Here is a 13,735-nt window from a genome sequence, read left to right on the forward strand (position 1 = left end):
TTTATCTCAAGTAGAAGTAGAATCCTTTTGTAATATTATAAATGTCTTTGCTGTCACTTTTAAAAAATGCAATGTATCATTGCTGAATGAAAGTTCTTATGACTTAAAAAATCTTACTGAACCCAAAATTTTGAACAGTAGTATAGATATCTTCTTACGGATCCGTGGCAGATAAAATCTTCACAAGAGATAAGTGAAACAGCTCATGTGATTTAGCAGAACTCACAAAATCTTGGAGCAAAAATAGTGTAGTGTTAGCTTGTTTTACAACAATTAGTTCTGATCCTCTAATTTGGATTCGTTCCACTTGCATTCTCTGTTCCAGACAGACTGTCAATCTGTAAGTTTACTTTGTGACACAGAAAGCGTTATCTTTTTGGTCTCTGCTATTCAGTACACCAGCAACAAAAATAATTAACCACACTTTTTACATTTTGTTTACATTATTGCAACAACGTCACAATAATGCAACAAGCTCTCCATAATGCCCATACATTGGTCCCAATGTTGATAAATGCTTTAAAAACTAATCATGTTATAAAAATAAAATAAAAAGAATCATAAATTCCACTTTAGGATAGTTCCTGACCTAATCACAGTAAGATAAGAGATGATCCAAAGAAGAGGGGTCAGCACAGAAGCCATTTAACTGAGAGAAGAAATGCAAGTGTTGGGGAGATGTGACTGAGAGAAGGGGAACCAGAGTTTGCACGGCAGTGGTCTTTGTTTTGGCCGATGCAAGCTGCATAGGCCATGACGTGGGGAATGTAATGCTGCTCCTGGACTCCATGAAGAAGGTGAGCCATGGGACCTTTGGAGAAGATTGCCACGTCTTCACCGCCATGAGTCTCCATGCTCAAGGGAACGGCAGACTGTGCCAGATAGTTGTTTTGCGCTGAGGACGGAAGAAAGAAGAATTGTCATGAAATCAAAATGCCATTTTTAATGTGTTAATATTTATATTTTAATTAAAATGAATTATTAAATTAAAATGTAGAAAACACTACTTTAGTTAAATATAAATAGTATTTGTAACTAATTAAAATGAAAACAATGTAGCTTAAAGGCACTTCTCAATAATGAGGAAAAATAAATGAATAATTTTAATGCTACACATTACAGTTAATATAAAATAAAATAAATACTTAATTAATAACAAATAAACAAAATTGAGAGCATTGAGCTTTCTTGTTTTCTTGTCTATTTTTGTTTGCTTGTCAATACATATAACTATAGCAACTTGTATTTTGTAGAGTCTATGTACTATAATTTATTCCCAGAAAGATGTCAGCAGCAAGGATGACAATGCATTTTACTTCATTGATAGAACACAATCAAAAACAGTGAATGCAATTGAAACAGACAAACCATTGCTGTGGAATAGTAATGAGACAAACAGGGAATGCCAAAGAGGGTGATAGGGAAGAGAATGAGAGAAGAGAGAGACCAAGCAGGAACAAAAGCCATAATTCTATGGCCTGTCAAACATATAGAGGAAGAGTAAGAAAGATGGGCGGTGGGATCTGAGAAAGATGCACTTTATCATCATCAACTAACGCTGAGTTTGACATTCAGGGCACCTACATGCTGAAGTTAACACTGCATCAGAGACTACATTCAACAAGGATGTTGGGTCACAATGATGTAGACCAGGTGTCTTTGACAAGTCAAAACAACGCAATACATAAAATTCAAATATACTGTAAACCAACAAACCTTAGCAACCACAACCTTTTGTACAATTAAACTTTTCTTAAAGGTGACATTGGATGCAAAATGCACTTTTACATGGTGTTTGCTAGGGCTGCCCATAATTATCGATGAGAAGAAGCTTGGTCGACCAAATTTAATTTGTCGCTTAGTTGCAGAAAAAAAATCCACAGACAGATCTTTAATGGCTGGATTTTGTGGTAGCCTAATACAGTACATCCAAATGCTCGCCTATCATTCATCGACCTCAAATATGGCTTATCATCTGAAATATGTAAGTAGTAGCAACTTTACATGGCTGCTCAATCTAATGTTAACCTAGAAAAATGTGCGCTATTCAAGTGTCTGTGCGGAGTGTGAAAGCGGAACAGTAGCGTGCTCACAGCATGACAGATGGAGGCGCCGGTGCGATCATTTGCTCTTAAAATACTAATTTGGGCATACAGATAAGAGTAATACATCTTTTGAATCAGTAAAGCCTCTACGTTTATTTGTGTGCACTCACTAAAACAAAAAAACATTGCGCTTTTGTAAAATAATGAAAGCAAACAGGATGCACTTTCTGCCATCTCAGCCTCGCAAAACTCAAATATATCTTACAGACATGAAAATATATCTATGGAGAGTGAAATGTCTACTTTCAAATGAAACAATTTAAATCTGAAAAAAAAAAACTTTTAACCTCTGGTCTCTGATCTATATTGGTGTATCTAATTTAATTTTATCCTCATTGAGGAACTCAATGCGAGAGTTAATTAAGTTATCGATGGCTGTTCATGTCTATGCAATTTAACGTATTGCTGTAAACTTGGGATTCCACATTTTCATTCTCTTAAACTCATTCTTTCCTAACTTTCTATCTTCCTGCAACTTGTCTGAATGTGTGAGTGCGTGTGCTTATGTGTTAGATTAGTTTATATGTCTTAGATTTATCTCATTCATATTGAAAAGAGAAGTATCTTGTTTTCTGCTTACAAGTTAATGTCTTAAACTGCCAATCTTGTTACTGTGCTAATTAATATTAGTACTGCACTGGATATATTGATATTGTTAAGATTTGATGTTCAGTGAATCGCAGTGATTAGCCGTGAAACAGTGATTCTGTTCAAATTCCCTTTAAAATCTTAAATGATTCCCTTTGAGCTAAATTGACCTATTTCCCTTACAGGGGGAACGCTCACTTTTCTAAGAATTGTCTTAGAATTCTGTCACAACGGTTTGCACTAAGAATTTTTATGAATACAGGCCCTGATATGGTATATTCCAAGCTTGATTTCTAACCAGGCTCATTAATTTCCTCAAAATTAATTTCAATCAAGTAAGCATTTAAATCAGAGCTGTATATCCATCCTTACTGTATAAGCTCCTTAGAATAGACGTTTTACATTATTCGTTTTAGCAACTATAAAACATGCCATAGAAAAAAAAATCCCAACATCAAAGTATATCAAAAGTAGGGGGACCTAGGCAGAACCAGGAAATGATCTGCCTGTAATTACTTACCGTAGTCCACAGTTGAGACATTTTCTCTAGTGCCGTTAACCAACTTGAACCCTGGGCCATTTCCATAGAGAATGGATGTGAAGGGCTTCTGGTCAATATCACTCACCATGGGGGCCAAACCTTAGGAAAAGACATTTAAAGGTCTGAGTCTGGGCCATAAATCACTGAGAAATCACAGCATACTGTGTAATTAAAGTTTTCCCAACATGCCTTGAGCTTTCATTACCTACCAAAGATTGAGTTTCCCCGTTGTGTGTAGCCTCCAAAGCTGAAGACATGAGAGTGATCAGCCGTGACAACAGTTAGTGTGTCATAAATGCTGGTGAGGAGACCGGCTCGGGTAATGGCCCGGTCCATTTCCACGGCCTCGTGCAAGGCCTGCTTGGCTTTTCCCTCATGGTGTCCGTGATCAATGCGCCCACCTGCCAGCATACAGCCCAGTCAGGGATTTGATCCAGAGCATGAAGCCATACAAGCTATTTCTCTTTAAAACCAGCAGCAACCTTTGAACATTTGATCGTACATTAATACACAATGGTGGGAAGTTAATGAAAAGTAAAATTAATTAAAAGTAGCAATCCTGCAAACATAAAAAAAAAAAAATAATTACTGTGACAGTAGCTAAGCTGTTCTAGTGCAGCTTTTTAAGTTAGATAACTGATTTTAATTAAATTAATAAGTGGTTTAGGTTTTTTTTTTTGTCACGTAGTGCTACAAGCAATCTGAGGCAATTGTCAAATAAATTTTAATGAATACTTTAAATTAATTTATTCAACTCATTATTCGTCATCTAAACATTTAGTGAAATTAATACATAAATTCCGCAGTTTATAACTATGCTATAACTAGTTTAATAAATTCGTTTTCAATCAGATTTTTACGAATCTTTTTTTGATCATATGTATTTCTATACACCGTATTTATGAAAGTGACATGACATACAGCCAAGTATGGTGACCCATACTCAGAATTCATGCTCTACAACAACCTTAGGATTAGGAGTGAAACTCTCTAACCACTAGGCCACGAGTTCCCCTTAACAAATTTATAATTATATTACAGACTTAGAAATCTATTTAATCAAAAGAGCAGTGTATGTGTATGTGTGGTAAAAAAAAAAAAATCAGAATCAGAATGAGCTTTATTGCCAGGTATGTTTACACATACAAGGAATTTGTTTTAGTAACAGAAGTTCCACAGTGCAACAGAATGACAGTGACAAGACAGGACACAGATAATAAAAAGAATAATATAAATATAGACAAAATAGACAATGTTCAAAAAAAGCAAAAACACAAAATGTAACATAGAAAATGATGAAGTACATGTTATGTGCAAATTTGAAATTTTAACATGTATTGTATAAAATAGGTAATGTATATAGTGTTGTGTGTTCCAAGATTATTGTTAAGGGTTCATGAGATGGATTGCCTGAGGAAAGAAACTGTTCCTGTGTCTAGTCATTCTGGTGCTCTGTGCTTTGTAGCATCGACCAGTCGGTGACAGTTCAAAGAGGAAGTGTGCTGGATGTGAGGGGTCCAGAGTGATTTTACTGGACCTTTTTCTCATTCTGGATGAGTACAGTTCTTGGAGAGAGGGGGGGGGGGGTTGTACCAATGATTTGCTCAGCAGTCCGGACTATCCTCTGCAGTCTTCTGAGCTCAGATTTGGTAGCAGTTATAGAAATGCAGAGGACGGATTCAATGATGACGGAGTAGAACTGTTTCAGCAGCTCCTGTGGCAGGTTGAACATTCTCAGCTGGGAAGTACAACCTCTGCTGGGCCTTTTTAACAATGGACTCAATGTGATTGTGTCACTTCAGGTCCTAGGAGTTGGTGGTGCCCAGGAATCTGAATGACTCCAGTGCAGCCACAGTCCTGTCTATAATGGCGAGTGGGAGGAGAGCAGGGGGGTTTCTCCTGAAGTCCACGATCCACATCTCCACTGTGTTGAGTGTGTTGATCCTCACATAAGTCCCTGGTCTGTCTAGATGTTTCAGGATGTAATATGCAGTCATGTTGACTGTTTCATCCACAGACCTGTTTGCTCTGTAGCCTGCAGGGGGTCCAGTGATGTCCTTCAGAAAGCCAAAACCAGTCTTTCTAATGATTTTATGGCACAGACGTTAAAGCCACAGGTCTGTAGTCATTTAATCTATATATGAATTTATAGTAGAATAATAATTATGTACATTATGTATACAAGAAAATGATATTGTGATAATGAGAAAACAAGAAGAAAAAATATATAATGCATGGCCACTTAGAACTTCCGTAAAATATAGAAAATGGAGGAAATGGGAGGAAAATATATATTTTTTAAATACGAAACTTAAAGAAAGACAGTGGCAGGTATGAAATGGGAAACTGGAATAAGGCATAACTCGGGTTGATAACATAAAATCTTATCACCACATGTCTTACTCCCTACACCACTGCTGCTAACTTTTCCATTTATAAGTAAAATCGTCTTTGTATTTCCATGACAGCCACGTGTTTGGTTTTCTGATTTTCTGTTGAATTTGAGTGAGTCATCACTACTCTGAACAGGCTGCATGAGAGTCAGAGAATCAACAGCTCCAAGTCAATACAATCCTCCATCCATCCATCCATCCCTCTCCCTAGACACTTCCTCCAGCTCTTCTGGGGGGATATCGAGGCATTCACAGGCCAGCCGATACAGTCAAACTTTATTTATAAAGCACAGCATCACACTGTGCCCGTTTATGGCATTGGTGTGCCCATGTATAGCAACTAGAGGGCACACTTCTTAGTTTTGTTTATTTCTATGGACTTCAGTTCCCATCACCCTTTGCCTTGACTATCAAGCCTCATTACAGTCAAGTGTGTTCCATTTACCTTGTTAACTCATCCATATAAGCCTGGTTTTCTTTGTCTTTGGTTGCTGGTGTATGTGTTTGTTGTGCCCTAAGAGTCCACTCAAGTCTATGGGTTCACTCTAGAGCCTCTCAAGTCTATGGGTTCACTCCAGAGCCCACTCAAGTCTATGGGTTCACTCCAGAGCCCTCTCAAGTCTATGGGTTCACTCCAGAGCCCTCTCAAGTCTATGGGTTCACTCCAGAGCCCTCTCAAGTCTATGGGTTCACTCCAGAGCCCACTCAAGTCTATGGGTTCACTCCAGAGCCCACTCAAGTCTATGGGTTCACTCCAGAACCCACTCAAGTCTATGGGTTCACTCCAGAGCCCTCTCAAGTCTATGGGTTCACTCCAGAGCCCTCTCAAGTCTATGGGTTCACTCCAGAGCCCACTCAAGTCTATGGGTTCACTCCAGAACCCACTCAAGTCTACGGGTTCACTCCAGAACCCACTCAAGTCTACGGGTTCACTCCAGAACCCACTCAAGTCTACGGGTTCACTCCAGAGCCCACTCAAGTATGAGTTTCCTCTGGAGCCCACTCAAGTCTATGAATTCATTCCAGAGTTCGTTTCAATCTAGGAATCCACCCCAGAGCATACTCAAGTTTATGTCTTCACTCCTGAGCTTGTTCCTATACAAGAGTCCACAACTGAGTCTGCTCTAGTTGTTCCAGAGGTGGCAGTTTCTGCTATGGAGCCTCTTGAGGCGGCGGCATCCACTTCAACTCCCGTTTGGGTGTTGGTGTCCATTCCTGAAGTCCCAGTCTGCCTTGTCATGGCCGTTCGGTAGGGAAGACCGTTGCTGGAATGTCTGCTTGTCATATTGCAGCCATCAAGGCTGTTACTAATCTTTATGTGCTCTTCTTTGCAGTCCTGCCTGAGTTGTTAAGGGGTATGTTGGCTTTGTCAGCTCCGCTGAGGTGGTCGTCATCTCTGCCTTTGCTGTCTGCCAGGCTACAGGTCAGCTGCCGGGGGATTTTGTTTGGCTGGAGGCTCACTGGCCTGTCCCTTCTACCCCGCCCTGGCAGCCTCTTGCTCTGTCGGCCCTGCCCTGGCCACCTCCCTCCGGGATTTCATTAGGCTTGTTCGAGATGAACTATTCACTTGTTAAGTCTGACGTCCAAACGCTCTATCAGTTACCAGGAGAAAACAACAAAAGGTGCTAATATAAACTCACAATGTTATAGAATACTAGTGAAAAAGTTTGAATCATAACCTTTAACTCCATACCGAAGTCCCAGATAGCCAGACAATGAAAATATAAATATAAAAAAATATATATAAAAATTATTTGTGTTTGGGACACAGTGAGCATGGAGACTGTAGTGTATACCGTAAGTTTGAAAGCGTTTAGCTTAAATTATTAATATGAATAAACAGTGCTCATAAACTGCTGAGGTCCTATTCTCAAGTGAAGCAAGTTGAGCCCTGGACCCGGAAACAGCGCTTCTTACGTCATCACTTAACAACTGAATACTAGCCTGCCACCAGCTTTCGAGAGTAACTGCTTGCATTCGGGGGAATTAAAAGCTGAGATGCCAAGTCTGACACTTTCTGCTCCTGTTTGTGACAATCTTGCGGTGTTTGTATACTCTATCACAGATTAAATGAATTAAATGCAATATTTGTCAAATACACAGATGCTTCAGAAACGTTTTTTAATTAAAAACAGAACCACTTTTATATACTGCTTAATACAGCGCCTTCTGTTCATAAATAAAGTTCAGCATAAACATATACTATGTAAATACCAATAAAGTGGGGGTATATATGCTTTTATCGGTTTATTATTATTTTATTTTTTTTGATAAACCTGACTCAATATAACAGTGCAATTACATAAAAAAAGATTTTACTGTTACAAAAACACAGATTCATAGTACCTACACATACAGTACCATGCAAAGATTTAGAAACAAAGATTAAACATTTCCAGGGCTGGCGCTCCGCACACGCACATCACGCACTGCGCGTAGGGCACCAAGTGCTTGGGGGGCACCAAAAAATCTGGGTCGTGAAAAAAATCATCACAATAGGCTACTAGTATAAATAACAAATAAAATATTTCTAAAAGCATGTTAATATACAAAAGCAATACAAAAGTAATATAGGCCTAGACCAAATTAGTCGAGAAAAAGGTGAATCTCTGTGCCAGTCTCCCTCTGGTGCCCCCCATTCCCCAGCTCCCAGTGGTCTGTTCGATTATGCCTCAATCAATGTCAAATTTGGCAGACACCGACCTCAGACATGGCCTCGAAAAGGCACCAAGAGTCGGGGGCGAAACTATGCAATCCGAACGCACCCCTGGCTCACACAGCGAGTGAGCAGGTGGGTTAATGACGAGATAAGCCGTTGTGATTGGCTTAGGCATAGTCATGTGTTTCATGGTAGCCAATCAGAGCCAGTGTTTTTACACACATGCCGGTGCTACACAGAGATTCGCAGCAGAGATGGCGAGTCAGGAGCAATCCGATGAAAAGTTGGCATTTTCAAGGTGAAGATTTAAGCACTACTTCAAATTCATTGTGGTCAAAGGCAAGAACGTGCATGTAATGTGTACATGTAATGTGTGACACGCATCTACAAAGCTAGTGGCCAAAAACACTTTTCTTACAAAGATAATACTTGAAGTGCAGGATTAAACTCTTGCTGTCTGTTGACGTGCAATAAATATTGAACGTTATGTACCTGTCTGTTCTACTCATTTCAACTGACTTGTGAAAACTGCGTAAAAAAAAAAAAAAAAAAAACCCGCAAATAGTTACTTTCCCTGGTAACGAGTTACTTTTATTATAGAGTAATTCAGTTACTAACTCAGTTACTTTTTGGAACAAGTAGTGAGTAACTATAACTACATTTGAATGGTCTCTTTATAGAGATGTAGTCCCTCTGTTGAGTAATTTCTACTGTGCAGTTATGCATGGTTATTTGCAGTTTAAAATGTGCACTTTAAAATTCATACTTCATAAAATTCATACACTTATACTGTTATTTGCACTAAACTTTTTTTGCACTTTAACTTTCTGTGTTTACATTGTTCATTTCCAATTATTCATTTGCAGCAGTTATTTTGGAAGTAAAGAGAACCTAATTAAGAAATTCTGAATGGTAGTTATTTCTTTGGTTGGTGGGTGTTTGGTTGGGGAGGGGATGGGGGGGCACCGCCAAGCATTTGTGCTTAGGGCACCCAAATGGCTAGCGCCGGCCCTGAACATTTCTAAAGGAACATCTATCACCGTTGCACTCGCATCTCGCACAAATGTTTAGAAAGCCATGTAAAATTAAAGTTCAACTTTGAAAAAAATATCTCAAGACTTTATGGTGGGGCTTTTCCCCCCATCCCACTGCAACTCGTGTTTTTAAATGAAAAATGTACTCTGTGTAATTGGCTTTTTGTATTAAACTATGAATACATACATGATGCTGTTTTGTTTATTGTTGTTTAAGAAACTTAATTAATTATAATTGGTTTATAAACATTATTTTAAACATTATTTTCTTTTTCACAGATAGTCATGTTATCTTATGCTTTGAATAAACGATGCACCCTCTTGTGGCCTCAAGAGAGAAGCTAAAAGCTTTTTTCCACCCTAACTGAAATTATGCATTTTAAATTAGAATATAATTCAGATTTTGTTCATATTTAAGTACAAAATTTGAATCTAGTTTTTCAGCCATTTTGACAGCCCTATAAGGCAATGGTAACCAATGCAATGATCTCAAGACGTGTGATATGGTCATATTTATGACTACCTGTCAGTAATCTCACGGCTGCATTCACAACCATCTGTAATTTGTCCAAAAGTTTTGTTTGAGTACCATAATAAAGCAAATTACAAGAGAAAATAAAGGCTTAATTTTGAGAGAAAATAAAGGCTTAATCCTAGAAATCATTCTTATTTTAAATAAAACTAGCTTTGAAAACTTTTAAAGCACTATCACAGATCAACCTCCACTCCTCAAATTTTTTTACTTGATGTTTCCTAAAAGGGCTCAATGTACCCAGTTTAAATCCAGCAATATCACTCATTTCAGAGGGACCAAATATAGTCTTCAGCCATTCATTACTTCACCTGCTCTACACAGGCCAAGGCACTGGAAGAGTTTGGGTTAAAAGACAAATATAATTTAGTATCATCGGCGTACAAACCAAATTTACCCAAAATGGTAAATGTATATTTACATATGCTAATGGTAGCATATAAAGAGATCCTAAGATCGAACCTTGGGGGATACCACATGATAGGGGTGCCAAGGCCGATACATACTCTCCCATGCAGACCAAGACACTCCTATTTTGGAAGCATGACTTTATTTATCTTCGGGCATTTTCCATAAATACCCACACATTTCAAGATGAGATATAAGAATATAATGGTCAGTTGTGTCAAACACTGCCATCACATCTAGGAGTAGAAGTACAGTGAAATTACCATGGTCGGTCGAAAGAAAAAAATCATTAAACACTCTCAGCAAAGCTGATTCTGTACTGTAATGTTTTTTAAAACCTGATAGCAACACTTCACAGACCTCATTTGCAATGATAAATGACTGACGGTGTATGAGAATTCTCTCCTTCATAATTTTTATAAGTTTAGGAAGGAAGTTTAGCCAAAATTAGCAAACATACTCTTATCCAAGTTTGATTTATTCAAGGGGTTGAACCACTGCGTGTTTACAGTAGTCAGACACAACCCCCAAAAGCAAACTCATATTAATTATAGACACCATAAATGTGGCAACTGATTCGAAAAATTGCTTTAACAAATGGGTCGGAACCATATCTTGAGGATAAATTGTAGACTTTACAATAAGGATTGAAAGAGAGATCAGTTCAAAATCGGAGAAAGTAACACCAGATACAGATTGCTGAACAACAGCATACAAACGATTACAGTAAGGTTATTATGTACATTTGAAATCTGATTTATGAAAAAATGTAAAAAGCAATCACGTAATTCAACAGAGAGGTCTTACCACCTCTAATCTGGGATTAATAAAGGAATATATCATCAAGAACAGATATCTAAGATTATGAAAATTTTTCTCAATAAGATCTGCAAAGTGCTTCGATCTAGCAGTTCTTACAGCCCTTTGGAATTTAGACAGAGAATCTCTGCAGAATGCATTTCATAAGAAATCTGTAATTTATAATTTTTCCATTTTCATTCCCATCTTCTACATACCCATCCTAAGGAACGAATATACTCATTAAACCACGGGCCTGATTTATGCTTTTTATTTATCTGCTGTAAAGGAGCGACAATACCTAATGTATTAGAACAAATTAAGTAAAAACAGGTTCCTCCACACCAAGATGAGGTGAAAAAAGAGTCTAATTTTAAGCACTGCAGTGTTTTCAGGAAGAAGTCAGCTTGTGTGTTTGAATTAATTGGTCGCACCCAACGCTTTGCATGGCAGACTCTCTTTCGCTGATAAGGAAAGGAGACAGTAAAAAGAATGGGATGATGATCAGCTAATACAAAGTCCTCTATGGTAATGTCTCTGACTGGTAGACCAAGAGACAGAATCAGATCCTATGTGTAACCATTAGAGTGAGTAGAGCCATTAACCATTTGCTGAGAGCCTAGAGAGTCTATAAGGTAATAAAAATGTTTTGAAAAATAACTTAAAGGACAAGAGACATGAATACTAAAATCCCCTAGCACTGAATATTCTGTCATATTTCAATAACACGTACCCTAAAAAGGAAGACTATTCTGAAATAAAATCCTTAATTGGTCTAGTTGGCCAATAAATAAAAGCACAGAGCACAAGGCTCAGCATCTGTATTTCAAAGACTTGAAGTTCAAAGCTCAAAGTTCAAGATTCTCCTCGTTCTTCTTTAACATACTGTTTAAAAGTGTACGATGATCGTAGATCAGTGCAGATGTAAAGCTGTGTATTAACCAAGTCACAAATAAGTCAAACAACCTGAAACTAAACAGACTTTTTAACAAAGGCAGACTGCAGGCCATCTTGAAAAATCCAGCTGCTTTTCAAATTTTCCAATAATTTTGCATTAATATTTTATTAAATAAATTACATTAAAATTCTAAAACACTTTTTGGATGTAACTGTTATTTGATTACCACCCCTTTAAAATGTAATTATAATGAAATACAGTTACTCATATTTTGTATTTTAAATAAAACGGTACATGTATTTTGTTACTCCACAACCCTGATTATAAAGTATTAAAATCTAACTAAAAAGCATACATATGTACAGTATATATTTAAATATAAATACAAAAATTGCAGTAGTTTGAAAGTAACCTCCCCAGCACTGAGAAATGCAAAATAATTATTAGTAGTTTAATCAGATGTTGAACTCACCTCCCATTACACAACTGTGATTTAATGAACAGTGATGTACACTATACTTTTACCTTCCACCAGCAAGTAGAACCCACGTTCATTTTTTTGGAGGATCTTAATGGCCACATCTACCATCTCAGTCAGGGAAGGGTCCGTTTCTTTGTTTCTCTCCAGCTCATAGGGCAGGTCTCCCGGCTCAAACAGACCTGCAGCACAAATAAAACCAGAAAACAACATAAACAGAACAAGCAGCAAAAACTACGTCATATACGAGGTCCCTTAACCAATGTTTATTCAACTCACCCAAAAGATAATCCACATTATTTGGATTCAGGGCAAGGAGATCCTTCCTGTTCCAAACATAGTACCCTTTCTGATTACACAAAGGTTAAGAAAGAAACAAAGAAACAGTTTAGAGAAATGACTATACCCTCTTATCTAGATGCTTTATAGAAATGTACTACACTGCTATGATCCAATATCTGGCAACCAAATCTCTGTAATACGGTCTCACAACAAGTACAAATTGTCTTCATTTGTTATTAAGCTGTGCAGCTGTAAAGCCTGCTTTAGGGGCCTCAAGAGAATCAGATTAGATTCAGAGAAGTCAATAAACAGGGCATCATCAAAAGAGCACAATATACCACAAGAGTGCAAACACAGAGAGAAAATGAAAAAGGGATTTGTCATCAGAAGCATAGCGTGGAAGCTTTTTTTCCATAAACTGAATTGAACATGACATTGTAAATGAAAAGATGAAATGAAGTTCCCTGTTTTCCCGTTGTTTCATGTTTTACCTTATCCTTCATGCTGTCAGTCCACTCCCCCACAAGGTTCCTGCCATCTTTGCGTGTACCGTTGTGTTTCTTGTCTCCAGGGTATTCCACATCTGGTGTGTTTCTGGGGTACATACTTCTCCGCCCACCCCCCATAATCACCTGCCCATCCAAACCAAGAAAATAGAACACACACACATTTATTGTACACAGTGCTGTCAAAAAATATATATATATTTTTTTATTTAAACCAAATCCATTTAAGATTTTGAAAATGTAAAACAAATAAACATGATGATATATAAAAAATCTGCACTATTTATAACTCTAACTTCTATGCTGATTAATATCATTTGTAATTTATATTTTAAATACTTGTAAATATTTATTACATTCATACACTGTAATATTAATAATAGTAGTTATAATTATTACTATTTAATATTTACACATTTATTATATTATTTATATATTGTTATTATATTATAATATGATATTATTCTATAACTTATTTAATAATATTTCTGTTTTCAATATTATTAATACTAA

At 37.3% G+C, this 13,735-nt stretch overlaps 1 protein-coding gene across 1 annotated transcript in view; it reads right to left on the bottom strand.

The window, feature by feature from the left end:
- LOC113072375 (alkaline phosphatase-like) overlaps window positions 1-13,735 on the bottom strand; it is a 26,974-nt gene continuing 13,239 nt past the window's right edge. The window contains exons 7-12 of the mRNA XM_026245398.1: window positions 13,208-13,348; window positions 12,714-12,783; window positions 12,482-12,616; window positions 3,444-3,635; window positions 3,214-3,333; window positions 1-895 (exon numbers count right to left, since the gene is read on the bottom strand). Coding sequence (XP_026101183.1) covers window positions 630-895; window positions 3,214-3,333; window positions 3,444-3,635; window positions 12,482-12,616; window positions 12,714-12,783; window positions 13,208-13,348 — 924 coding nt within the window. The 3' untranslated portion in view covers window positions 1-629. The remainder of the gene's footprint in view (window positions 896-3,213; window positions 3,334-3,443; window positions 3,636-12,481; window positions 12,617-12,713; window positions 12,784-13,207; window positions 13,349-13,735) is intronic.

This window comes from Carassius auratus, unplaced genomic scaffold, assembly GCF_003368295.1.
Source record: "Carassius auratus strain Wakin unplaced genomic scaffold, ASM336829v1 scaf_tig00009052, whole genome shotgun sequence".
Classification (NCBI taxonomy): domain Eukaryota; kingdom Metazoa; phylum Chordata; class Actinopteri; order Cypriniformes; family Cyprinidae; genus Carassius; species Carassius auratus.